Source organism: Echiichthys vipera (genome assembly GCF_963691815.1).
Source record: "Echiichthys vipera genome assembly, chromosome: 4".
Taxonomy (NCBI): Eukaryota; Metazoa; Chordata; class Actinopteri; order Perciformes; family Trachinidae; genus Echiichthys; species Echiichthys vipera.
In genome coordinates this window covers 3,227,132-3,254,640 of record NC_139829.1, presented here as the reverse complement: position 1 = coordinate 3,254,640, position 27,509 = coordinate 3,227,132, and the positions used below count along the sequence as shown (strand labels likewise).

General features: G+C 41.6%; 2 protein-coding genes across 3 annotated transcripts in view; both read right to left on the bottom strand.

Moving 5' to 3' along the window:
• The window catches only part of ccdc125 (coiled-coil domain containing 125), a 29,853-nt gene extending 23,381 nt beyond the window's left edge, over nt 1–6,472 (bottom strand). Inside the window, exon 1 of the mRNA XM_083913123.1 lies at nt 6,378–6,472. The gene's annotated coding sequence lies outside the window, so the exon portion shown is untranslated. The remainder of the gene's footprint in view (nt 1–6,377) is intronic.
• A 554-nt stretch (nt 6,473–7,026) lies between these two features.
• Nucleotides 7,027–27,501, bottom strand: rad17 (RAD17 checkpoint clamp loader component). 2 transcript variants are annotated; one of them, XM_083913100.1, is made up of 17 exons: nt 27,338–27,501; nt 26,889–27,024; nt 24,708–24,938; nt 24,088–24,162; nt 23,819–23,957; nt 22,958–23,094; nt 21,468–21,520; nt 20,827–20,952; nt 19,819–19,888; nt 19,626–19,737; nt 19,279–19,476; nt 17,375–17,478; nt 17,137–17,283; nt 15,701–15,829; nt 12,134–12,254; nt 10,783–10,840; nt 7,027–8,404 (listed from the first exon to the last, which is right to left on the bottom strand). In XM_083913100.1, exons 2-17 carry the CDS (start codon nt 26,928–26,930, stop codon nt 8,224–8,226), a joined length of 1,923 nt encoding a protein of 640 aa, XP_083769226.1. In that variant the 5' UTR covers nt 26,931–27,024; nt 27,338–27,501; the 3' UTR covers nt 7,027–8,223. The 2 variants fall into 2 exon arrangements, with proteins under 2 accessions (XP_083769226.1, XP_083769227.1); XM_083913101.1 differs by having other exon boundaries at nt 26,889–26,971.
• Between the last annotated feature and the right edge of the window lie 8 nt (nt 27,502–27,509).

The following is a 27,509-nucleotide window of genomic DNA, read 5'->3' as shown; positions in this document are numbered from 1 at the left end:
TACAAAGCTCTTATTGGTCAGGCTCCGTCGTATCTTAAAGAGCTCATAGTGCCGTATTACCCGACTAGATCGCTGCGCTTGTCACGCTGCGGTGAGGTTTGTCCTGTCTTTGGGTTTTTTGTCTCGTGAATTTCCTGTTTTATTTTGAAAGATAACTCTCCTCTCGTTCAAGGTCACTTCCTCTTGTGTCACCGGTCTGACGTCATTACCTGATTACTGATTGTTTCAACCTGTGGCTCCCCTTCCCTCCCTGTCCGTGTCTTCACCCCTGCTCTGTACCACATTATTTGGTACCCTGCGTCGAATGTATCCAGCGTTTTGTCCCACAGTATTGTTCATGCTCTTGAGATCTTTGTTTCATTGTTCAGGTTTTTGTACTCCTTGTTTTGGTCCAAGTAAGTTTTCCCTTTTTGAATTCTCTTGTGACTTTGTTTTTTCCTCCTGGTTGGAGTGTCTTTTTTATTTAATTAATTATTTTGTTCACTTTGTATTTGTTTATTCCTCCCCTATGGAGCGTTCTTATTTTGAGATTTATTTGTTAACTTTGCCTTTGGTTTTGTTCCTCCTGTGCGGAGTGATTTTTTGTTTGTGGCTTTTTTCCTGTGACACGTCCCTGTCATCAAGTTAATAAATTCAGTGTTGATCCGCAAACCTCCGTATCTGAGTCCTCTTTCCTGCCCTGGGTCTGACAGCGCTCTGAGAATGCAGGGCTACTTGTCGTTCCTAGAGTCTCCAAAAATAGAATGGGAGGCAGAACCTTCAGCTACCAAGCTCCTCTCCTGTGGAACAAATTCCCAAGTGTTACCCGGAAGACAAACACTGTCCCCATATTTAAGAGTAAACTTAAAACTTTCCTTTTTGATAAAGCTTACAGCTAGGGCTTACGAGCCCTTAGCAATGTTGTTATTTTTAAGCTGATTTTTTTCTGCTTAATTATGCTGCTATAGGCCTAGTCTGCTGGGGGATGTAATGGTAAATTTGAATATTCCTTTTTAATTGAGAAGCCTTTCAGACAGGCAGAACAGAAGGTTTTCCCCCCAAGACATCAGATCCCTTTTTCTTTTCTACCCATTTGTGTATTTTAATGTCTAGACCTTGTAATGGCATTTCAAGTTTCAGAGACAGTCAACCGCTCACTGTCTCATGATGTAATCAACCCTTTTGCATTCTGAACTGTGTTGATCAGACCTCTTAATTATATGGCAGGATGTCTGTGAAAGGACAAGAGTGTGAACCGTGTTGACTAGACCTCTTGATCAAACCACAGGATGTCTGGGCTGGTCAACCCCACAGTAGACAAAGGATGTAATACACATTCAAGGGGTGGGCTTTCCCTCAGGTATAAATGTTCAACGTTTCTTCATGCTCACGGTCTTTCCTCATTCGAACAGCTCGCATGTCGATTGACCTTTTCTTTGCAAAGAAAATAAACTTTGTCGGCCGGCAATAATTCGTTATTTCATTCTTCACCAAGAGCAGAAAATTTCCACGACAGGGATAATACTTTTCCAGATACTCTGAGCTTCTCTCCTCTCTGTGTGTATCATTCATGTCTCATCAATGCATGTTACTAATTCAACTTCTTCCCCGGAGTTGTTTGGGCTTTGTCGTCTCGCAGGTCTCTGCTGATCGTGGTGGTGCCTGCTGCCGTGGTCCTGCATGAAGCTTCCTGCTGCTATTATAATCTATTACCTTAGCTGTGCTTGTTTCTACTATTCTGCTGTATTAACTGCCATAACATATAAGTCACATTACTATAGATATTATTATAGTTACTGGAAGTGTGTCTGTCACTGTCTTTGTGTCTGTCTTTGTCTCTCTCTGTCCGTCTTTTCTCTCTCCTTTTCTTCCTCCCCAACTGGTCAAGACAGATGTCTGTCCTCCACAGAGCTGGGTCTGTCTGATGTTCTTGCCTGTTAAAGGGAAGGTTTTCGTTGCCACCGTACTCTACGGGGGAATTGTTGGGTCTGTGTAAATCATAAATAAGTCATAGTGTGGTCTTTACCTACTCTGTAAAGTGTCCTGAGATAACTTTTGTTATGATTTGGCACTGTAAATAAAATTTAATTGAATTGAATTGAAAAGTCTCTGAGTGTGTTACTGGGTTGGAAATACACAGGGAAGCAGTGTTTGTTGAAGATCCTCCTGAGTTTCTCTGATATCTCAGCCACATACAGAATGACTATGTTGTTTCTCTTGTTTTCTTTTTTCTTTCTCAACCACTTTGGTTTTCTATAGATGCGTACCGATGAAGCCTCTTGGATGAGAGGTGAAGCGTCTTCCTAGACAAATAACCAAGTCCAGTTGCTTTTGACGGAAATTGCTCTGGGGATAACGATGACCTGGACAAATGAGAACATTCACAGACTATTATGTGAGGTGACTTGGGGGTGTGTGCACAGCATTTCCATAACATGACAGGCTATTCAAATTTGAACATTAATATTATCCTTAAAGGTTGAATATGGAGAATGAGCAGAACACCACCATCTAGTGTCTCAAGATCATTGTCGCAACAACAAAAAATTATTCCAGCAGTCGGGTTGCCAGATTCATTGCCAAGTGTGTAAAGCTATCAGCCTGCTCCATGTCAGTGATGAATCAAACAGGGTAACCACTAATTTGGACCAATCAATGAATTTGACAACAGTATTTAACATTAGCCAGTCTTCAACTGAAGTCTTCCTGTGAGTGCTGTGGAATCCATGGGCTAGCTCTCAACTCAGAATGATCCTTGTTTCTGTAGCAACAACAGACAACCCTGGCAACCAGTAATGCCCAACGCTATTGGCTGCTAGAATGGAAACACAACGGGACATGAAGTCATTGTCAAACCTTTAACATAACTTAGCCCATAACTTAGCCCTTTCAGTTGGAAATGTTACCAACATTTCCGAGGAGCTCTGATAGAGAGGCTAGTATCAATATCAACTAAAATAAATACTTTTCCAGGATCACACAAGATTTTCCAGGACATTTTTCCTTTTTCTCTCATATTCCATGACTGGGAAATTGGTCAACTGATTTCCAGGACGCACGTGAACCATAGACTGTATAAAAAGGCATGAACCCAGTGTGGACAGGGTTACTCTATGGCCATTTTAAATTGTTGGATTCATCAATGAAATGAAATGGATTTGCACTGGATTTGTATTTTCCCTTCATGGGCAATAAGTTATCCATGATCATTTAAATGTCACACTATATAAATAGATCATAAATCCTACACAGAGCTCAAAACCTCAATTTCATATTCACCATGAATTCCACATTTGGATAAATCTCCAAGTCCTCTTGTCTATAAATGTTCCCGAATATAGAAATTGGTATTTCATTTGCTCGCCAAAAACAGACGTTTGTGTCTAGTTATTTCATCTGCTGTATGAACAGTGTCTTTATGATTTGGTCCACTGTAGGAATTCACAACAAGGGTTGAACCAGGGTTGATTTTGTGTTTGAAAGGGTTAACCCATGTTCATTGACTTGGCTTCACAATCCAGGTCAAGAGCTGGGTCAGACACAGATTGGACAAGGATAGATTTCATATAATTGGCACATTACCAGTGTTCATACTGGGTAAAGTGTGCAATGCTCCAAGGACCAGGGAGTTGCTCACTGGCTTGGTTTAAATCGCCAAAAGAAGGGTCAAATAACCCTGATCCGTCCCTGGTCAGTGGTGTGAAAGAGGCATCCCTAAGGGCCCGTCCACACGAGAACACATTTTCCTGTACCCGCACATCTTTAGTATCTGTTAGGCCAACCATCCACACCCAGCTGGCGTTATCTGAGCCTGAAAACGGTCTTTTCTGTAACCTGGTCCCAGAGTGGGAAGACGGTGTAACCTCATACTTTGTTAAAGGATGCCGTCATCGCCCCACTTCCGACCTCTAATCCCGCGGTGTCACATAACAACAACAGTGCTGCTGCGTGAGAGGAGAGAGACAGACCCAGAGACTGTTTACTGAACTGGACTCTGAGCCACATGCATGGGAATGAATTAGGCTGAGCACAGATTTCTCCCTTTTCCCTGATGCTCTGAATAAGGAGCTAAACTGCTCTCTAGTCTCTTTTTCTAAATCCAGGTCTAAGAAGGTGTGAAAAGTCTCTAAATGTAGTGAGAAAGTGCACGCCTGGGAGTGCTTTGGGACGTGGAGGGGGCTCACAGCAGCACCCTCTGCTCGTTGAGGACACTAACTGCAGATTGATTGGTGCATCAGAGTCCAAAACAGCACAAAAGTCTCCACTAACACCAGAAACAGTGACACATTTCTCTTTAGGACGGAGGAGGATTTGGGAAGGCAGTTACAGCTCCACATCCAGGCCTGGCCGGTGTACTACAGCCTTTTTATGAGAAGAGTCCCTACACAGAAAACAAAGCACCAATGGGCTCCTTCCTTTGGGATTGACTTTGGTAATCCATTTGAATGGACTTTACTATGAGAGGAGCTGGTACAGGGGCCAGTAGGTAAGTCTTTAAAACACTCTTTTAATAAACTCTGGGTTCACTAACTACTTTGTCGGTGCTTCATGTTAGCCACGTCATGCTGTTAGCGACTCTCCGGGTCTGCTGTGTTAATAGTTGTTACACACTAAAGAAAATGTCACAATTGGCTTATTTGATGTATGCAAATGCCTAAAAAGACCATGGGATGATATTGCGGCGGCATTCCACTTTAATATGAGGCATGGGGTGAAACAGTAGCAGAAAGATGAGTGCCTCATCATACAGAAAACCTAGTAAAACGTTCAGTTCGGGCTCTTTCATCCAGACATATCACAATATAGCATGTTCTCTGTTAATTCAATAAATAAATACTAGAGGTCTGTATAAAATAACCAGATGGTAAAGCCTATTGGTACACTACGCTGTGAATTGAATACCTAACAAATGAATAATACTGAGTAGGCTACTTTCTCATTATATTAAGAACTTTAGTGCAAAATACAAACTCAGAATATTTCACATCATAGTTCCTGAGAATTCTGGGTAAGTATATTATGTTATCAATGCAGATGACTAGGCGACTAGTAAGTGTGCAACTCAATATCTCAATAGGTTTTCATCACAATAGATTATATTGCAGGACGATAACTGATCACATGGAAATGTCAGCCAGCCCTATGTTCAATGATCTTGTTTACAAATGCAAAAAAAAAAAAGATACCCTGATATCCTGCCCTACAAAGTGCAGTAACCCCTAAAAAATTTCTTTAAAGTTTGTTTATTGTCCCAACAATTTAATATTTGGCACATTGATGATGGAGCATGGTTTACTAGTTTGCGATTTAATTTTTTTTATCCAAATCAATCCTAACATCCATACTTTCAGGCCTAAACTTGTGCAGAAATAGAATAGAATAAAATTACTTTAATGATCCCAGACTGGGAAATTATTTTGTAACAGCAGTAGTAGTGGGTCAGCAAATAAACACTTTTTTAACATAAATAGAATCCAATATATACATAGTGTATATATACAGTGCACAGTGTGCTATAAACAATAAATAATAATAATAAATCATGTTATGTCTGATTTTGTAGTTCCTGCACTTAGGCTCTGTAAGGCAGTATTGCACCACTGTGTTTTCTGTCTCCAGATGAATCCTTTTTATACTTAAACTACAGTACAGCCTTTTCCGGAGGGTCGCTGGTTCGAGTCCCTGCGTGGACCATGAATGGAGTGTGGACGGGTGGCTGGTGAGGTGCCAGTTCATCTCCTGGGCACTGCCGAGGTGCTGTTGAGCAAGGCACTGAACCCCCAACTGCTCGGGGTGCTGAGCCATTGGCAGCCCCCCCCCGCTCTGACATCACTCCATTATTGCATGTATATAGGTCCTGTGTGTGCATGTGTGTGTATTTAGGGCCTGTGTGTGTGTAACCTGTATAATAATAATAATAATAATAACAGAGTGAAAAGATTGAATTTCCCCTTGCGGGATAATTAAAGGACTTCTTCTTCTTCTTTTCATTTGAAGCCTCATTTTAACATTTTAAACCCTTAACTCTCCATACGTCATAATGACATGTAAAAAGCTACATGGCATATTGGCCAAATCATTAGGTAAACACACTGTGACTAGGCTGTTGGTGAAAAGACCAACTGACTGTACAGCGGACTGTATTGTTGTTTCCACCTGTTGGACCTATGGACATGTATTATGGGATACATTCTTCTCTGTTTTAGTTCAGGTTGAACATATGCATTTTATAAACACCTTATTCTTACAGCAGTATTGATTTCAGTACTGTTCAGAACCCTAACGACTGTGGATGACGATTAATTTATGTTAAGACTTCATGGAACACCAACAGAATATGTGTCACATGCTGCTCTAACGTTAGTCCTTTTACTTTAAAACGACCTCCTTCCTCTTACCTGGACCCTTGATGCAGTGGCCGCTGTGTCCTCGGGAGTTCGGTAAAGTTCGATCCCGTCCTTCCCTCAAAGCGAGAGCGCGAGCAGGTTTAGCCAGGGCCGCATTACAGTCACTGCGAGGCGAAAGCTTCCGCCACCAGCCGCGGAGTGTGAACGCCAGCAGCCGAACACTAACTACTTCCGCTCGATACTTGGAAAAATAAAGTCCCTATATTTTTAATACGAAGTCAAAGTTGGACGATAACACTAGCTTCCTCACAGAACGATAACTTACAGTAATTAAAATACCTAATTTAAACTATGGCAGAAAACGGTAGGCTATAAAACAATTATATATACACAATATTAAAAAAAAAAATGCAAACCTTATTTACCTGTGGCCTATTATATGAATTGTTGGGGTTGCATACATAAAATAAAAATAAGACTCATTTATTTCTATGAATTGAAAGTACTTTAGTGAGTCACCATGGCCAGAGGGGATATTTCAAAGAGCCTCATGTGAAACTGCTGAGTAAATATTGAATGAAGGGGTGTGTGAGAGGAGAGTGTAACAACCACATTATGTTCAAGTAAAGAGCCCAGTGATCAGCGTTACACACATTACTTTTATTCAAATGCTTATTAAGATTAAAGCATGCATCTGCCAATAAGCATTGACTTCAAAGATGTCAGTTACAGGCTGGGCTTTCCCCCACAGATCTCAATTACAGGCTCATCCAGGCTCAACAGTCACTCAGGAAAACAAAATGATGTGTACAAAAAACAAGAGCTGAACAGAAACAAATAAATACTGACAATATTTCAACTGAACTGTTAAAGGAGATTATTACAATTAATCACCGTGCTTTCATATTACATTATGAGCCTGTTTCAAGCTGTAGGGTCACATTCAGTTCAGGTTCTACAAGACAACAAGCTTGTTTGAAAAAATGACCGTATTTTGTACAGATGACACCTCAGTGAGGCAAAGATACTGGTAATACCAGAGCCGTCATCACCACGGTTACATAGAAATTATTTAAAGTTGCACTCCGTAGGATATTCATCTATGTAATTGTCTTTTAAGTTCCTCTCGATCACAGAGTGAGTTAAAACAATGGGGACTGATCATGTGACCCACTAATGAAAGCACTTGTTGCCTCTTTGCTGAGTATTCACATCTGTGTATCTGTGGAGACATTCCCTCTCTAGATGGAAATAAGCTGGTTTGCCCACATCAGTTATGCTGCGTTCACTTGTAATCTGAAATCGGAAACCTCAACTTCTGAGTCAGGCTTGTAGTAAGGACAGAAGTATAATAGGAACGTGTGTGTGTGTTTGTGTGTGTGTGTGTGTGTGTGTGTGTGTGTGTGTGTGTGTGTGTGTGTGTGTGTGTGTGTGTGTGTGTGTGTGTGTGTGTGTGTGTGTGTGTGTGTGTGTGTGTGTGTGTGTGTATGGATTTAAGAGGGGAACATATGGGGACGGACTGGAAGCAGACATGGGAATGTGTTGACAAAGTTTACAAAAGAGAAAAAAAATTAAATTAAATAAATAGTGACCATGAACGTCGTGCTCACCTGCAGTTACATCTTACAGCCAAAGAGGCCGCTAGAAACAAACAATCCCAAATCTTATGGAGTACAACTTTAAGTACTGGGGTCAGTCTTACAACTGTAAAAAAAAGTCCCATTTTTAACTGTAAAAATATTTTTTTTTCACATGTCAACAATGAATCACAGAACTTATTTTCATCTCCCTCCATACTAAACCAGAACGCAATTACAAAAATACAAAGCGAAAACAAAAAGTTGACAATGAAAGAGTGAAACCGCATCACAGTATGACAGTGTATGAATTATGTGTGTTAGTCACTGATATAGTCCTCTATGATCAGGTCCTCCTCCTCCAGAAGGTCTTGGCTTGTAATAGGTTGGGGCTGACTTTCTGGCAGACCCTCCTCACCCCCACCCTGACCTTCCTCTTTCTCTTCACTGTCATTCTCCAGCTGGGCTGGCTCTTTGTCTGTCAGAGCCTCCAGTTTTAATCTGCACGCACCCAACACAGGCCAAAGACAGAAACAAAGAGTACACATGTAAGAGTCAAATATCTGTTTGAACAGAAAAATAAATAATAGATAAACAGCACACCTCAACATTATTCTAAACCAATGCTTAACTGTATGTTAAACCACAGGTATCCATAGTAACAATTAAAGGCATTGCGTACAGGACGGAGGAGTTTATCTATACTTGATCTAGGAGAACAGAAAAGTAGTACACTAAGTAGTGCGTGAAGTCCCCCAATTCTAAAGCTCAGACACCTAAGTTCAGATTCTTATACCAAAACAGTCGACCGAGACAGCAAGAGATGTGCTCACATCTCACGGTCTGTAATGCATAAAAATGACATTAAAGGTTCACAGCAGCTGGTCTGGAGCCTGCAGAGAGTGAGAGAGAAGACGCCAAGAAAAATCATGGCCATAGCAGGTTCCTCAGAGCGTTTCAGGGCAGAAGTGATCTAACAGAAGTCCTGCTATTTTAGCTCTCCACTATAATAAAGATAGATTGATTCATTAACTACACAAACTGTCCAGGGAAAATGAATTATTCCCTATCAAGCAGCAGCTGCTGATCCCTGCCACCTCTATGCCACAGGAGCCCCTGTTCTCCACAGTGAGACTGATCATTGACAGAATGAGAATGTGGATTTAATTACGTTTTGGTAAGGAAACATAAATTCTTAAAGGGGAACTGTGACTGCTTTGGTTGAGAATAAGCAGTTGGTGTTGGGTCAGCTGTATTGCTGTACATCATTATTCCTGCAGGAAGATGCGTTGGCTTATAAAAATAGATTTGGAAAAACAAGTACATGATTGGCCCTCCAGGGAAGAAAAAAAATTCTGACACCTTGAAACTACACACTGGAGATCAAAATTAGAGAACAGAGTTATTAATACCTGTTTTATTCTGAAATACTGTTATTTTGAGTAATTTTGATAGAATATCAGCTGTGTCTATACCAATGCTGTACTAGTATTTTTTTTTAAATAACCAAGGCACTTCAACAAAAAACCTTTATTTTGTCAAAAAAAAAACAGTGATCAAAATTAGAGAACACTTTCAGATCCCTCCCAGTTACTGGTATTAATCTGCACCTGGTGACAGTTGACTTCATTGTTGGATTCACCCTATTTATCTGCAGCTCTCCTGGTTACTTTGAAAGATGGGGAGCTGCTCTAAGGAGACTGAAACCCTGAGACAGCAGGTTGTCCAGATGAAGGCCAAAGGGATGACCCTCTCAGCCATCAGAGAGAGGTTGGGCGTTCAGTCTATGATTTCAAGAAGATTGAAACTTTACAAGGACACAGATTAATTTAAGTCCCTCAAAAAGCCCGGTCGTCCACGTAAAACAAGTGCACGAGAGGACAGGATTATGAGAAGACTTTCAGTCGGGAATCAGTTCAACACTGCAGCTGGAGTTGGTCTCCAGTTCAGTGCTGAACAGGACAAGGATCTGTCTCTGCACAGTGTCTCATTCTTTAAGACTTTTTGGACTGAGAGCTTGTGAAATACTGTGTAAATTGCTGTATTATTAATGTTCTTACCCCACTAAACATTTATTCATGTTGCTTTTATTTCATTGATCGAGATACAGCACTTAGTTAGATGATACTCTTTTCAGGTATTATCTCTAAGTGAAGAGTCTTTGTATGTGCTTGTAATTTGCATATCTAAAGAACGGTTCATCCGATCTACTTCAAACATGGAGGGTGTATTGCTGGGGACCCAATGGCATGCTTTTATGTTTTTGGTGTAATGTATCCAGATGGTGGCGCTGTAAGAACAAACTTTACATTTTGGCCTGTAACTTTTTGCTCAGACATGTTTTCCCCTGAACTCTGTCTAGTTCATTTTCCTGCCATTTTGAATTAAGTTTTTCAAATCCGTTTTTTCATTACTTTGTCTACATATTTTGAGCAACCATTATCAAATCACAGAACATCTCTGGACTAAGCCCGATAAAAGTATCTTTGTCATGTTCTGTATGTTCCATACAGTTTTGCTACAGCTGGCCCTCAACATTTGCTCAAATGCTGTGGGCAGGGGAAATATTAACAGTGTCCTATCTCCTGAACACTTTGTGCTATTGCAATTACATTTGGTGGACATGTTTAGATATGATGTCTACGTCTGAGTGGTTATGACAGATTTGGTGCCATTTGGCCCATAGGTGGTGCTGTAGCAGCATAAAGTAATGAATTTCTGTGTGTCCAGTATGTATGTGTGACTGTCCTTCAAGTGTCTCACGAACCCTTCATCTGTTCGTCTTCACGCTTGGCAGGTGTATGACCGAAGACCCAAGTGTTGAGTGTGAAGTTGATTGAATCCAACTGCATTATGGCAGGAGAAAATATGTACTGTACCTGCCGGGGAACCGCCGCAGTGACATCTGACCCACATCCTGGATAAAAGCTATCTGAGCTGGAAGACACAGTGGAGTATAAAACCCTTCTGTTAATGAACCCTCCAGCTTTGTTAACAGACACATTTATTCAAATGAGTTTACAAAACTCTGTTGAGTCACGCAGAAAAAAGGATCATAATAACACATTAACTACCTTTGTTAACAGTCAAACGACATTCTTCAGCAGTGATTTACACCACAGAATCCTGGAAATACAGACGCACTGCTACCAAATTTAAATTAGTTCTGCAGCTGCCTCTGGGCACGCATCGTAGGAGCTTATTAACTGTGTCAGAATCCCAACTCACCAATCAAATCGTACCGTTATTGGTGGGCCTAACCGATGACGACCGTGATGCGCCGTCGAAGTCGGCTAGATACGCCACCTTGTTCATTGCTCTGATTGGTCATAGCGGGTCGCAGTGCAATCCAATTGCATGCAGTGGTATTTTGAAATGCACACGTTGGTGCTGCCCCTTGAGTTGGGAAGGTCTATTGCTCGTTACCAGACCCTACGTCTGGATAGATGTAGGTCTGAATTTCCAGGACAAAATGACAGAACCAATATGAAAGAAGCAAAATAAAAAGCCCCTCAAAATGCAATACAACAATTATTTTTAAGCACTTAAAGTTAGCTGAGGCCCATAGGCCTTACAACACTTGGACATATTGTTTAGACTGGGTTTCAAATATATTCTCTAATATATCTTAAAAATTACAGCAAAGACAGCTAGCTTGGCAGAGGGTTCCCAGGCAGTTGGTATTCTTGGTGACTTTTTATATATATTCTATTTAGTAGTAGCATTGTAGAAGCAATTTTGAAATAACAACTATCTAGCTGCTAGCAACACATATCTTTCTACGATCCATGATACGCAAAGAGTGAAAGACTGGGCAACTAACTAAACACAACTTTGAAGCGGATAAATGTGTGATTGGAGTTACAGGCCAGACGGAAACTGACAGATTTGTATCAGCACCACCAAAGCCCACAAATTTGCCAAATTGTTGGCAAAAAGTGTAAACTGTCGGCCCCATGTTGCGGTGATACAATTCAGCTCGGTATTTGCTGCAAGTCAGTGAAATAGCAGAGTTGCAGTTGAAAAAAGCTGCCTGTGAAAACCTGAAAACCCAGCGTTAGATGTCCAGTGGAACCCAGCGTTAGATGTCCAGTGGAACCCAGCGTTAGATGTCCAGTGGAACCCAGCGTTAGATGTCCAATGGAACCCAGCGTTAGATGTCCAGTGGCTGACTCTTGTGTGTGTGTGTGTGTGTGCGTGCGTGCGTGCGTGCGTGCGTGCGTGCATTACCTTGGTTCCTCATAGGGTTGGTGAGTTTGGCCAGGTAGGGCAGCAGTTCAGTCTGCAGGCTGACTGGTGTCAGACAGAAGCTCCTGAACAGGGACTGGGCAGCCAGGCAGTTCTCTCGGTGCTGACAGGAACAACATCAGTCTCATTAGTCGTATCTACTGCGCTGCATTTAAATTCTACTTCTACATTAAACACATTAGCGGAAGAACAAAAACACTGTCCGGTTGTTTTGCTGGACTTACTGTCCTTGCTTTTGCTTGATCCGTCTTCTTTTTGATCATTTATTGTGTGTTTACAATGTTGTATTTTCAGATTAAATGTCTCCAAAGCTTCAAATATTGAGGTTAATGTATGCATGTAAAAGAACTCCCTGTGAGCAAAAGCTTCAGATATCAGGCTCACATCAGGCCTAACTCTTGGCTCGAGGTGACATCGATTTTTGCCGGATTTCTATATCTATATATCTGCTCCAGGCACGCTACTGCAATATTAACATCACATATGCTGCTACACGCTAACACCAGGGAAGGTTGTAATCTTTGCTGCTGATGTCTCCCAAATTTCTGATCACATTCCTACGGGAACATGTCCGGTTGAGTAGTTGTTTAGAAGCCTTTATTGGTGATTTTTCATAGTAGAAAGTGATGCAATACTCTGTTCCAGTCATTCCCCTGGCTGCAGCGAACAGTACAGAAACAGACTGGGGCACACTGACCAATTAGAGCTGACTGGGTTTTTTTAGGGAGCGTGAGAGCAGTATGAGAAAAATTAAGAGTTTTTTGAACATTAAAACGTGTTCTAGTAGAAACACAAAATACGTATATCTGGTATGAACCAGAAAATTAGCATATGTCCATTTTAAGGTTAAGATAATTTATTTTGTGTCTGTTTTAAAAAAAAGCCCTACAAGAACTATGTGAGGTCATCAGCAGTCACATGACAAAACCTTTTTATAGACCTTTTCAATGGCATTGTTTTGTGAGGCAACGGCTTTGGCCCTTGTTCACTTCCTGTCAGCTGATATCATTCACGTAAACTGCAAGAGGAAACAAACTGGAAAGGAAATGTGGTTTCATCACACAGACCTCAGATCTGTCCACACCCCTACCAGGGTAAACAATACCATGGACCATGTTTACACAAACATTCCTGGCAGCGACAAAGCTCTCTCTCACTGGACAATCAGACCACATTTCCCTGCTTCGCCTGATGGGCCGATTAAGCTACAGCAGCTCAAAAGGAACTGTTTAACTGAAATGCATATTAAAGTGAAATTCTGTCGTAAAATCATCCCATGGTCTTTTTTTAACTCTTTCAACACTACATACATCAAATGAGCCATCAAGACAGTTTTTCTGGGTGTAACAACTATTAACGGAGAAATCTGGTAGAGTCGCTAACAGCCGGACGTGGCTAACACTGATTAGCTCAGGGCAGTACGGTGAAGGCATTCAAACGTCTTTATTAACCACTAATACTGCTCAAAATAAAAGCAAACCTCTGCAGCAGCATGAGAAGAGTCCCTACACAGAAAACAAAGCACCAACAATGTAGTTAGTGAACCCAGAGTTTTTTCAAAGGGTTTGGTGAAATATAAGTTAATAATAGATGTAAAGGGGTTTGGAAAAGTCCCAGCCAGCAACTTTCCCCGCAGCACCGAAATGTAACGCAAGGAGGTTGGGGCGTCTGTTGAAGGGGCTACAGGTAGAGGTAGTAGTAGCAGTCTCGGTGTGCAGCATTTTTTTGGTGTGCCTGTGGGTACTGTGAGCCCATGGGCACTGGAGAAGAATGTTTATGCTGACATTTATCACCGTGGCCTGGAATCATTGAATACTGCAACACACTGTGTGACTGCTCTGGAGGATTCCCCATCCCTCATCAACTGCACCATACTGGACACTTTTTTTCCATGTCCCCAGAATAAAATGGAAGAGGCGACAGATTCTTAAAAAAATCATGAATGGGCTCCTTTCTTTTGGATTGACTTTGGTAATCCACTTGAATGGACTTTACTATGAGAGGGGCTGTTACAGGGGCCAGTAGGTAAGTCTTTAAAACACTCTTTAATAAACTCTGGGTTCACTAACTACATTGTTGGTGCTTTGTTTTCTGTGTAGGGACTCTTCTCATGCTGCTGCAGAGGTTTGCTGTTATTTTGAGCAGTGTTAGTGGTTAAAAAAGACGTTTGAATGACTTCATCGTACTGCCCTGAGATAATCAGTGTTAGCCACGTCCGACTGTTAGCGACTCTCCTGGATTTCTCCGTTAATAGTTAATGCATGAAAAAAATTGTCTCTAAAAAGTTGTGTTGAAAAAGACCATGGGATGAGTGAGAGAGACCTCATCAAAATGGACTTTAAACTTCACTTTGAAACAGAAACTAACCAATGTAGCATGAAATTATGGTGGAATCATAGAACATTATGTTTATATATGCACGGTACGTGGTGGAATCAGCATACTAGCTAGCTGCTTGGCCAGCACCAAGCCAGCCACTGTCACAGCAATCCATAATCACAGCCCAATGATAACAATAGCAAAATGTCAGCGTATCACTTTCAGAATGTGTGATTCATAGAAAAGCCTGTGCCTGTAATTAAGTATTTGAGAAGGTGTAACTTTAGTTTTGTGTTTGTGGAAGAGGGGAAAAATCGACAAGTTTGCAACTCCTGAAGCATTTTATACTGCACGTTACTGATAACGGTGTGTGACTCTTTTCTACAACTACAAATTCATTATGCACCAAATTCACCTCCATATAGACCCTGTTACAGTATACAGCTCAGTAACACATTGATTTAATGGAATACCCAAATTAAATTAGAGTCAGATCTTGTGTGTCCTATATGGGCAGTGATATTAGAAAGGAAACAAAACACAAACACTCACAGTGCCATGTATGGTAGTGAATGACATAAATATCATTTCATTTTCTTCTTCTTTTCTCTCCTTTAGTGCAAAGGATACACTGTCCAACATGCAGCAGTGCTTTCTACTACTTTCCATTACACAGTGGTATTGTAATATTCATTCAGGCATTCACACAGTAGGTGATTTATTTTGTCAGGTGTCTTGCTTTTAGCCTGTAGCTTTAGCTTTCAGTGGACTCGTCCATGCTTGTGATTGGTCATAAGCTGCAAAGCCCGCTCTTTTCATGTGAACATGCTCATGTCTAGATTGGAAAAGCCTTGGTTGACTACCTGGGTTGATAATCACAGTCATGTGAAAGCAGATAAGCTTAATAAACTTAATTCTATGGTCAGGCATGTTGATTTCACGCTCATGTTATGCTTTTTTATAATAATGCGTCACACCTAGCATCGGGTTTAGCCACAAGAAGATAAACGTTTCTGTCCTCCCTTCCTCAGAGTTGCTCTGAGACTGCTCCTGAATCACTCCTAAGCTAGGAGTCCTTGCTAGAAAGGTTTAGGCTAAATTAGGAGCTGTGAGGAGCACTCTCAGAAGCTTTATGAATACGGCTCCATGTCTTTGTTCCAGACAATACAGGTTTAAAATCAGCCCTAAACCACAGCTAAGAACCAGAGCGACAGCCCCAACGTGTCTCACCTTCTTGTTGACCAGAAGCCAGTTGGGTTTGTGAAGTGGTCTGAATCCAACAGAAACTTGGTGAGAGTTGGAGTGAAGGAGCCCCCTGGTGGCCACTGAAGACCCATAATGCCCCATCGTGCTGCGACTCTGAAAACAGCACAGCACAGAGGACACATATTATTGTTCAGACACTCCACCAGGGATGGATCACAGTGTTGTCTCATAATATTCTACGTCTGATAAGCTCTAAAACCCTGTATTCACTTAAAATGGGCTTCCTGAGTGTTGTTTAGTCATCTCACCACCATCTTTTTTAACGTAGTGCTATTTTCAGATTTCAGGTTTGTGCAGTTCCAAAATATTGCTGTAGGTAGGGGAATGGAACTTGCGGTATGCTATATTAATGTGAAAGCAACTCCTTAAATTTAATATGCAAACTAGAGTCGGACTGAGACATCGGTCAGATGATATTAACATCACAGACATATCCCTATTCATTGGTATCGGCCCCTTTTCCGATATGGAAAACTTTTAACAGAACATATAATGTGGAAAACGATGCTTGGTGTGATTTACAAACTATCATATCGAAATTTATTTCATTTTGATGTATTTTTTTCAAATTATCAGTAATTGACTGATACTGAATGTTGTTTATTTAGCTAATTATTATTATTATTATTATTATTATTGTTTATTTCTCAGTTTTCCTTTCTAGAACAGGTTGACAATGTAATAGTATGTATAATGTATAATAATGTAAATATTCTTTATAAAGTTATTTGAAAGCAGCCTTGTGAGTACTTCTGCAGTGTCATATCAGAGTCAGTCGTATGATTTACCTGTAGGCCTAGTAGTAACACATTCAACCTGCCCACAGCTCTGGGGAAAATACTTGACCCAGAAAAGGTGGCTGCAAATCTGTTCCTCTCCGCAGATTAGCTGACATGAGAGCCAAAATGAAAAGGGAGCGCTCTGCTTCGCATTTGATAAACCTGCCTCGAGGTGTCCGAGACTGTGCAGCTTATCCTACCAACAGTTGAGTTTCCAACTACAGTAGATACACACCTAGGTTTATGTAGGCAATCTGAGTGAGCGGCGAAACAATTACAATTACAATTATTTAATAATGAATTACAATTACAATTACATTTGTCTAGGACAACATAGATAACTTCCATTTGATCATTTTCAATTAATCTTCAGTTGTTTTCATGGCTGGAAAACTAGTCTCTAAATGTCCAGGTTTTCCTGGACGCATGTGAACCCCTGAGAAAAGGTTTGTTTTAATTCCAGCTCAAAAATTCACTACATCGTCTTATCTGTAATCTGAATTTTTTTTCCCTCTAAAACCGGCATTGGTATTAGTCTTAAAAATCTCATAGCGATCAGGCTCTTATGCAAACAACAAGAACATCGGTTCAGATTCTACTGATGTCTGGGGAGAGACTGACCGTCCAATCAGAAGTGAGGAGGTCCGCATCGGACAGATACTCGCTGGCTCGCTCCACATCCTCCACCTCAGAGAAGAAGTCCAGGTAGTTCTGGTGGAGGTACAGGTTGAAGAAATCTCCGGACATGTGGGAGCGCTCAATAACCGACTGAACAAAGACACAGACAGTCGAGTTCTCAGTGCTCTTAAACACAAAAATGACATTCCTGTTAAAGCTAGAAAAAAAAGCATGTCTGCACCTCAGGGTCTACAAGTAATGCTTCTCTGTGATGATGGGAAAGGTGAGGTGGTAGACCAGGTCCAGGGGCACGTTCAGCTGCTTCAGCACCTTCTTGTTTCCCTCCTGACAATGACAAACATGCAAGGCTGTCAACTATTTGCCTCTGACTGGTGTTATTTATGTCTTATTGTCAACATATCTAAAAATAAAAAATAAAAGACCAAAGAGCTGTTCAACAGGATGGGTCATTAAATGACTTCGGTCAGAAAATACAATTAACTAAAATTAATTTGACTTTCAAGGTACTATTCAGGTACTTCAGCCAGTTGTCTGTGTTTCAACTTGTGTAGATTTAGCAAATTGCTCCACAGAAAAAGCAGCAGTAAACACACTCAGCCTGCAGTTCAGTGTGTGTGCCACCTGTTCCATCTAAAAACACAAAAAGATTTGTCTCACTTTGATGAAATTTACTGCTGCATGTTGGATGTAAAGAATAAAATGCAGTAAATCTGATCTGTTGAGTTTATCAGAAAATATTGTTACTTCTCTCCTTCACAGCTCTGTTCCACACTCTTTCTCTCTCTCCTCCTCCCTGAGACACTTCTCCAGCCTGCGGTTCAGTGTAGACTCTGGCTTGAGCAATCTAATCTCTCGCCCTGTCTTTTTTTTAAGGAGCAAAATTACTTTGTCATAAAACAGTAATATCAGAGAACTGTTCTCCCCTTGTCCTGGTGGTCATGGTCATACATCAATACTAGAGTTCTTCTCTTTTTTATGAATGAAGCGGTACAGAGTTGAACCAGCTATGCTTTTGGACCAATCAGCTACGGTCAATGCACACCCCACCCAGAAGGTTTCTGTTGTTTCACAAAGTACTACCCTCTGATCGGGTACTTTTTGTGGGTAAATGTCCTCAGAATTGAATTTAGACCTGGCCTTGTCTCTACATCGAGTTCCCAAAAGGTTCCTTGTGCCTTCGGAAGTTTGTGCGGTGAAAAGGGCCTTAACTCTCTGTACTTTCTGACAACCCTACCCTGTCTGTGGCTCTCAGCTTTAAGCCAATTAGTTCCTACTGAAGACATAATCCTTTAAAACAGCTCATATACTTTTAATTTTTAAAAAAGAACAGCTGTAGTGGTTTTTGTCAGACGTACCAGAAACAGGAGGCAATGGTTGGGGACAATTTTAGAGTGAAATTCCGGCGTAAAATCATCTCTAGGTCTTTTTCAGCCAATACACTCATCATATAAGCCATCGAGACAAGTTTTTTTGTGTAACTATTAACGGAGATTTTCCGGGGAGTCGCTAACAGTGGCTAACACTGATTAGCTCGGGGCAGTATGGTGAACACATTAAAACGTGTTCTTTAACCACTAATACTGCTCAAAATAACAGCAAACCTCTGTAGCAGCATGAGAAGAGTCCCTACACAGAAAACAAAGCAGCATCAACACAGTTAGTGAACCCAGAGTTTATTATCAGTGTAAGCCGCATTCGGTTGTTAGCCACTCTCCAGGATTTCTCCGTTCTCCAATTTCCCAGCTTGGGATCAATAAAGTATTTCTATTCTTATACACGAAAGTAACAGTCTCGTTTGCTTATTTCATGAGTGTTTTTGCTGAAAAAGATCCTGGAATGATTTTACCCCGGAATTTCACTTTAAGCAGCAGATTAATCCACATTTGGGGCTATAGTGTGTTTTTGTGGCAGCAGAATGGTGTGTGAGGGAGTGTTTAACAACAATGGAGCTCTATGGCACAGAGTTAGGAGACTGATTAGGCTGTGATACACACACAATTCTTATTAGTAGATACATTGTACATTCACTGCTGATTTGGGTCTTTTCGTTTGCAGAAATTCTACAAGGAACCAAACAAAGGAATGGCTTGTATAGAAAATCAAAGATATGAAGATATGACTCACGTTTGCAGTGCAGGATCTTTCCAAGTGCTCTGAACAGGAACAGAGAAGCATCTTTCCCTCCAATAGCCAGCTCCTCTTCCTTATTCATTGTCAGTTTGGATTTCTTCCTCCTCTGGTTGGTTTGGGAAACATCTTTGTTCAGTGAGGTCACGTGTCTGTCCTTCTTCATCCCACACAGCCCCTTTTCCAATGATGTGTCTGGAAAGTTACAATGATGATAGAAGTTCTTTGATGTCAGTTGATGAGACAGGGAAACAATCTGAGTTCTGAGGAAAGGTGTGTTGATTAAAATCAAACAGTATTTTTAGCAAAGGTCATGGTATCAGGTGTGTGTATTTGACCCTGACCTGGGAGCGAGGTAAACTGGAGGCTGTTGATGGCACTGCGAATATCTCCTGAGCTTCCTGAACACAGCGTCTCCAACACTGCCTGGTCTGGGACGCACATCCTTCCACTGCTCTGCTTAGAATTGTGGGAAAATGCACTTAAAAGGCATAAAAAGCAACAATATGTGTAAAAAATTGCAAGGATTCCTTTCACCTTTGATGCCTCCAGGGAAGAAATTCGAGTCAGGACCTTCATCATTGTGGTTGGAGCCACTGGATTAAAACTGGAAACAAAGAACACACAAAAAAATGTTCAGGGGTATCCAGTGCTCCCCCTTTAAAGGTTTTACAGAGGTCAACAGGATGAGCAACAGTTTTATTCAATATCCTGTTAATTCAAAGCCCCCACCACAGCGACTTCCTGGTTGATCCAATACAGAAGTGCCAAAAACTACCAGGCTAGTTTATATTTTATTTATGAATAATTGGGGGCGTGGCCTCTTGAGTGACAGCTAGCCTCTGGCCCTCACTTCTCCGGTGGTAAACGTCAACCGGATGGACGTATCTCCCTCCCCCAAACGTCACATACATGCCCATAGCGTACGCGTCACCGCTCTTTAAAAGTTTGGCGCAGAGACTTTGATACGAGCGCAGTTATGTGGCGGCACATTCCTGCTGGGACTGAACCCCAGAGGAACACACAGAGGAGATAAGTGGAAAGGAGGGTGAGAGCTGACTGTCCAGTAGATGGTGGTGCACAGAGGGAGTCTGCTGAAGACAGGGATGAGGAGTTCTGATTAGAGATGCAGACTGGATCGGTCCCATCTGTAGTTCTGATGAGTCATTAATGAGGGTTAAAGTTTTACATTTGCAATGTTTTGAAACTCAATCAATAATATTAAAATGTATTTCTAAATAATACTTTGGCCACTTTTATAAGCATGTATTGCTCTATAATAATGTTATCTCAATGAAAAGTACTGAAACAGATGGATATGCTACAAAAAGAGGCAGTTTATTATTTTGGCCAGTAGATTATTTCATCTACCGATCCTCTTGGCAGATGAGCCAAAAACTGAGTTTACAGCCCTGCATGTTATTCTTTGAGTCTTGAGTCTGTAAGATGTGTGTCTCTCTCCTCATTGCATATGCATTTGAGGCACATAATGAGAGGAGAACTGTAACATGTTCATCAAAGCCAGTAGTGTGTGATGCTTGGAACCTGATGGTGCTGATGTCCAGCTCCTCCTGGATCTCTCTGGGGAAAAGAAAGCGTGAGCTGCTGTCTCCACTCAGACTGTCTGACACTATGAACACTAGGGGACATCGACTGGTCTTCACAAAGCGCCTGGAAGACACACAGCAGGACATAAGCTCACATAAACCAGGGAAATGCACAGGTGGCACAGATTAGACAGCACTCATTCATGGACACATAATTAGAACTATGACCAGCCTATATACTATGTCCTGTAGAAAAGCTTTCATCAGACACACCAATTCCTAATGTTGAGGATGAATTATGTAGAAAAGATTCCAAAACCATTAGGCCGGGAGCCAGGTCCACCCCCAGGATGTTTTTTGTCACCTTTTTTCACTATTATATATATATTATATATATTTTATATATTTAGGTCATTATTGATTTTCGATGGCCCAAGGTATGAGATAATAGGAAATAATAGTGAAAAGGTATCAAAAAAACCTCCTGAGGGGTGGACCTGGCTCCCGGCCTCAGTAGTGCTGGTCACAATGCTTCTGGCTTGACTATTACACAGTGGCTTCAAAGCTGTGTCATCATAGTGACTTCTCCTGGCTTTCTGGGTAAACGCATGAAGGGAAGTGTAGTTAAAAGTCAGTCACCTCAGGATATCATGCAGGCTGCCAGGCTGCCTGTAGAACTGGTTTGGGAAGTCCTGAGGAGGGACAAGTGACGACCAAGTGTTAACTCTGGAGTGTATCCAAATCGACAGAAAGCAGCTTCAGACCAATGTATCAGTTATCAGAAATTACAATAGACAGAAGTTAATACATCAGGTAAGAAAATAGCATGCATGTAGGTGCACTCCTGTTCCGTATCTCAACAATAACTCTCAATGAATATGTTCCCATATATATTGAAGGTTGAATATGAAGAATCTTTATTAATTTATTTGAAGAAAAAAACAACCCACGGGGCTTTTTGAGGGGTACAGAATGAAAGTATTGCTTTCCATAAAAAAATATATTTAATCTGGGAGGGGAAATTCTTTTACAAAAGAGGGTAGGAAAGGGGTACATCACATGAGGGTGAGGGAGGGGTGGGGGGTGGGGTAAAACTCCCCACTCTGCGCTCCTGTGGGAAACACAGTGCAGGATTTGGAAAAAAATACAGCAAATAAAACAGAAAACTCAAAAGAGTTTGCATATTGGGTGAGTGGAATAGGTCAGCGAGGTCGACAGGCAGCCGTTATCGGGGGACCACGCCTGTCGCCCAGGAGGGTGAAAGCTACGAAGGCGTTGGATGGGGGGTGAGTGAGGGGGTTGTGTTGCATATATTTATGTAAGTGACCATGGATGCGTGTGTGATATCGGCCTGTAGGGTCGCCTCAACCAGATACCCAGTCAGTGTCTCAGTCCGCAGAGTGTCAGCGCGATTTTACTTTTTTTTTTTACCGATTTGACAATGACTTTCTGTCCCGTTCTGTTTCCATTGTAGCAGCCAATAGTGTTGGGCGTTGCTGGTTGCAGGGGGTTGTCTGCTGTTGCTACAGAAACAAGGAATCATTTTGAGTTGAGAGCTAGCTAATGGATTACACATCACTCAAAGAAAGACTTCCAGTTAAAGACGTTAAATACTGTTGTCAAATTAATTTATTAGTCCAAATAAGTGGTTACCCTGTTTGATTCATCACGGACATGGAGCAGGCTGATCACTGACACACTCGGCAATGAATCTGGCAACCCGACTGCTGGAATTCTTTTTTGTTGTTGCGACTACGACCTTGAGGAGAATGGTGGCTGAATTAGGCGTCCAATGGCAGGCTTTATCCCAACAGTCTACATCCAGTGAGACAGACGATTACAGCAGCAACCTCATCTACTACAACTGGACAGTCTTTGGACTTTATAAAGTGTCCTTGGGGAAGAAGACTTCTCTTTCTGTTGTGATTGAGGCCATGTTTCTTTGGGCTATAGGAAAGTTAGGCTGTGCAATCGTGTTTGTTGGGTCCCGGTGTCAGAAGATACTGTTTTCAGGCTCACAAAATGCTGCCTCCATGTGGATGGTCGGCCAAAACGATACAAAAGTTGTGCGGTTACAGGGAAACTTGTCTCTGTGTGGATGGTCCCTCAGTTGAAGGTGTGGTACGTACCTCCACCAGTATGAGCTTCCTGTCAGCCGCTCCTCCGTCACCAACCATCTTCAAGCAGTTGTACTTGTTTGCTCTGAGGAGGAAGTCCTGGAACTGAGTTAACTGGGAGCTGCAGGAGAAGCTGTTCATCCTCCATTCTGACGAAAGACGGAGAATCAGAGACGTGAGAAAAACTGGGTGGAGAAGCCTGTACACTTACTCATATTAGTGGTGTAGGTAACTAAGATCACCTATCACATTGCAACACCCAAAAATATTTATCCTCATTTAAAAACATTGCAGTGACAAAATATTAGAAACACCTACAACTCCTATCTGACAGTCTCAACAAAAGCAATTTCCTGTTTCTACACTGCCGGTAATTTTAGTCATGCTAATTTTAGCATTTAGTTTGGCACAGTGACACTGATAGGTGTGAGGCAGGTAGGGCATATGGTAAATACATTTTTAGGTGCAATGCTGACTTGAACTGATAACGGATTTTGATAAAACTCCTTCCGTTGAAGTGTGTTTGTATGAGAGACTTAGCAAAAGGTGACCTGTTGGTAAACTGTGAGAAAGGGTTGTAAAAGGGTTGATTAACATCAGGAGGGGATAACAACGACAATAGGAAGGTGTCAAACACCCGAGGGCTGTAACCGACTTTACTGTGGGTCACAAACTTTGTCAGTGTTGCTTGCTTGTGTTGGGTGTCTGTTTGTATATGAGGAGAGGGGTTTTGATGAGACATTCAGAGCTCATGGGCACAGTGACTCTCCATGCCAGCATGTCAAGCTAAGTAAAGATTTGATTCATTACACCGTGTTTGAGTCTCTGTTTTTGGGAGAATTTCTGTCACAGGCAGTAAGGGGTTCTCCTCACCATGCTGACTGCTGCTGTATGGTTCCAGGCCAGAGGGGTTGGTCCACTCCTGAACCCTGAGGCCCAGCTCCTGAGACAAAACCCAAACTGTGGCCGTCTTTCCACAGCCCGATGGTCCCGTCAGCAGCAAGATGCCACCCTGTGGATGACAACGGCCAAGCCAAAGCTGCTTGTTTTGTATACCAGGAAAAAGTGTTTTTCACATACCTAAATAAAAACCCAGACGAGGAGCCAGGGTTCAGTTACTAAAACCAAGAAACTTGTTTTACCTTTGACATGTTTGAGTGAACTCTCATCCAGTTCTCCACTTCCTCCATCTTCTTTTTGTGCACAGCCAGCTCAGCCTACACAAACACACACAGAAACCACTGGAATCACTTTACCTTACATTTTGTTAAGAAACAGATATTTTGTCGCATCACAGACAGGACACACAACTTTTCAGTCAAGAGTCTTTTTGGTGGGGCAGCCGATGGCTGAGTAGTTTGAGCAGTGGCCCCATGTAAAAAGGTTTTCGTTGAAGTGCCTTGGTTATTTAAAAAACATGCTAGTACAGCAGTGGTATAGACACGGCTGATATTCTATCAAATTATGAACAATAAAAAAATAACTATTTCAGAATAAATCAAGAATTAATACTTTATTCTCTAATTTTGATCTCCAGTGTATGTATTTGTAAATATCCATGGGGAGGACGTTATAAGTTATGTCCCTCGGAGGCTCAGCGCCCTCATGGCTTCGCCGTGATAACACAGGGCTTCACCAACATCAGTGTGTATAACCAAACTCTGCATGTCCAGAAGGTAGCCGTTTGGATTTAGACCAGCAGTGTTTGTATCCAAATGTATTCATGGACACAAGAACAAATGTCAAAAGTGATGATGCTGACCTGTGAATGGGGCGAGTATCTGTCCACCCAGGGTTCATCCTGGTCCCTCTGGGCTGACTCTTTGAGCAGGTAGGAAGTGTGAGGGTCTGCTCTGTTGGCCTCTCCTGTCCTCTTTCTGGGCCTCTTAGGCTTCGCCTCGGAGTACAAAACTTGGCTTCCCTTTCTCCTTCGAGACAGAGCAAAACTTTCCCCTGGCAAATCAGTGAAGGACGGGTCCACCCAGCGGTTCAGCTTTGTGAAAGACAGTCAAACAAAAATTATGTTATATTTATAAGAAACAATTGAAGGAGGATGTCTACAATAGGTCAAAGATAAATTACAGCCCTATTAAAAATGATACTAGACAGTAAGGGTGTCACAATTGAATCCCAAATTGGAAATTGATCTAAATGAGCTTTCAATTTTAATTATTGAAATCAAAAGCAGCATCTTCAATTTAAATGCATTATTTATTTGGCCATGTGGCCTTAGTGTGGTTAATTCCAAATATGACAGTCATATGACACTTAACAATATGAAGCTTATATTTTTTAACAGAAAATTAGAAAATGTGAATACCAGTTGTCAGTGCATCAAACTAACAATATCTTATTTTATGGCTTTATTTGTTAGTACAGCTAGCCTGTGAACTAGACGAACGTTCAGCACCAACAACACGTTTATTTAAACAAACGGTGGTGCGTCGATCACCCTGTTGTCTATGCAAACGCACTGCCTTTTAAATACTACAAGTTTACATACACGACGCTGCTAATTAGGTAGAAGCTCTGAACCATCAAACGAGAGAAAATGTACCTCAAAGCCCGTTGCACACCGTTTTGAGGCAACATTTCATTCAAACAGGAAACCTTAGCAAAACGGTGCACGGTGTTTTCATATTGAACGTGCCTTTGATTAATCTGCTGAGCTCAGGTTTCATTTGCTCTGGTAGGTGAGTCTGGCTGCCCCTCTATTCGACAATTTTCCAGTGTCATGAGAGCCGACAGGCCAATCACAACCGTTTATCTCGTGGTGGGGGTTTAAGACGGTGACTGACAGAGGAGTGTCATCGTCCTGTCTGCAGGTCGGTCCAGTGCAGCTTACCTGGCTCACAAAACCCAGATCAAACTGTGACACTAGGCAGCACAGATCAAATATGAATCAAGATTCTATTTCTGTATTGCCTATTGCCTAGAAATGATTTCAGGAATTCCTTGAAAATGGAAAATGAACTGAGAGGTTATGTATTAGTTTGCCGATGCCATGCTACAGTACAGCTGAAGGTTGATCTATTGATCTTTATAAAACAAGACTCCATAGACTAATTATTGAATAGCAATCAGTGCTGAAAAAAATGTTTATATCAAAAAGGTAATTGAACCGTGGATTTGGAGAATTGTGACACCCCTACAATACCCGAGGAGGCAGTGTGCTCAGTGTGCTCAGTGACAAGCTGGTACCTGACCACTGGTAACCTAGGTAGGCAGAGAAAGATACTCCTGAAGATCATTATATGTGATGAAATGTGTGCCATGACTGAGAAAATAGGTAACATGGGGCAACGATAAAGAAAGAAAGATAACACATGTTTAGTAAAAGATCATTGGGAGAATGCATTTAATTACTTTTATAAACTGCACTATGTACAGGACATACTCATCACATAGGTTATTGACAGGGGTGCAGATCCGAGATTTTTTTTTTTGCCCTTATGCAACTCATACTATGCCACCATAAATCACAACTTCATAGAGGCTCATCATCAAAAAGTACTGCACATGGAATAATTTCCTGTTCTTACCTTTCTTGTTTATTTGTCCTTAAACAGCCAATAGAGTCCCACTGCTTACTGAACTGTTATATTAGTAAATCATAATTTTAAGGGTCTTTAAGGGTCTTCATGTAAAGTCTCCTCAGCCCCAGCTCTTCTCTCCTTCTTCCTTTCCTCCCAGTGTATGGGACTACTTTATGCATGATTCACTGATATGGATAAATATGAAAATATGAACCCTTTTTTTAAAGCCCGCTGATCATCAGCCTCTGTGTAAGAAACCACAGGTTCATGTGTGTTTAGGTGGAGGAGTGCAGAGATGGATGTGGGGTCACATTCATCTCTGCACCCATGGTTGTTGAGAACATCTTCCTTATGGGAATCTAAACACGCAAAAAATGTATGTAAATATACCATCATATAGCACTCACTCTGCTTGAGGCAGCTCTCTCTCCCACGGACAGCTTGTCCATCCTTCACTGTGGAGCTTCACATTGGGGGCTGGGCTGGGAACCTGGAACAGGGGGAGCCGTTGTTGGTGGGGATGTTTTCAGCTCTAGCAGGGCCCTAACATGGGGCAGCAGAAACAGGATATAGTTATCCTAGGGTACAGCATGAAGAAAGCGTGGCTGGATATCTGAACTGAACCTGTTTTATTGTTATTGTGCTGCCAAAAGCTTATCACGCCTCCAACACAACCCCGTTAAGCGGCAAATACTTGCTAAAAGTGCATTCTGGTCTATTTCAGTGTCACTGGGTGATAAGGTACTGTAACTGCATTCACATGTCAACAGCGGAGTGATGGTTAGGTTAGCTACCGTTAGTTAAGTGAGCTTGTTGGTTTACGTTGAGCTAATTTGCTCTTTCTGTAATAACGTACCTTGTTCGATTCGATTTGACGGGTCAGAAGCACACTCGACGCATCCGTCACCTCACACTCTTGTTCGGGTGTAACGAGAAGTCATTTGTGAGTCAACCCGGGGGAACAGTTTTGTTACTAATACAGAGTTAACGCAGCTCTGAGGCAGAGTGAAGTTCGCCTGTTTAAACTC

Bases quoted from the DNA above. Each gene is read 5' to 3' on its own strand.
- rad17 (XM_083913100.1), bottom strand. From the start codon at position 26,930: ATGGACAAGCTGTCCGTGGGAGAGAGAGCTGCCTCAAGCAGA. The intron at 17,284-17,374 runs GTGCAGACATGC...GTCTTTGTTCAG, and splicing joins CATTACTTGTAGACCCTGAG to TCGGTTATTGAGCGCTCCCA. The intron at 15,830-17,136 runs GTCAGTCTCTCC...TGCTGTTTTCAG, and splicing joins TCCTCACTTCTGATTGGACG to AGTCGCAGCACGATGGGGCA.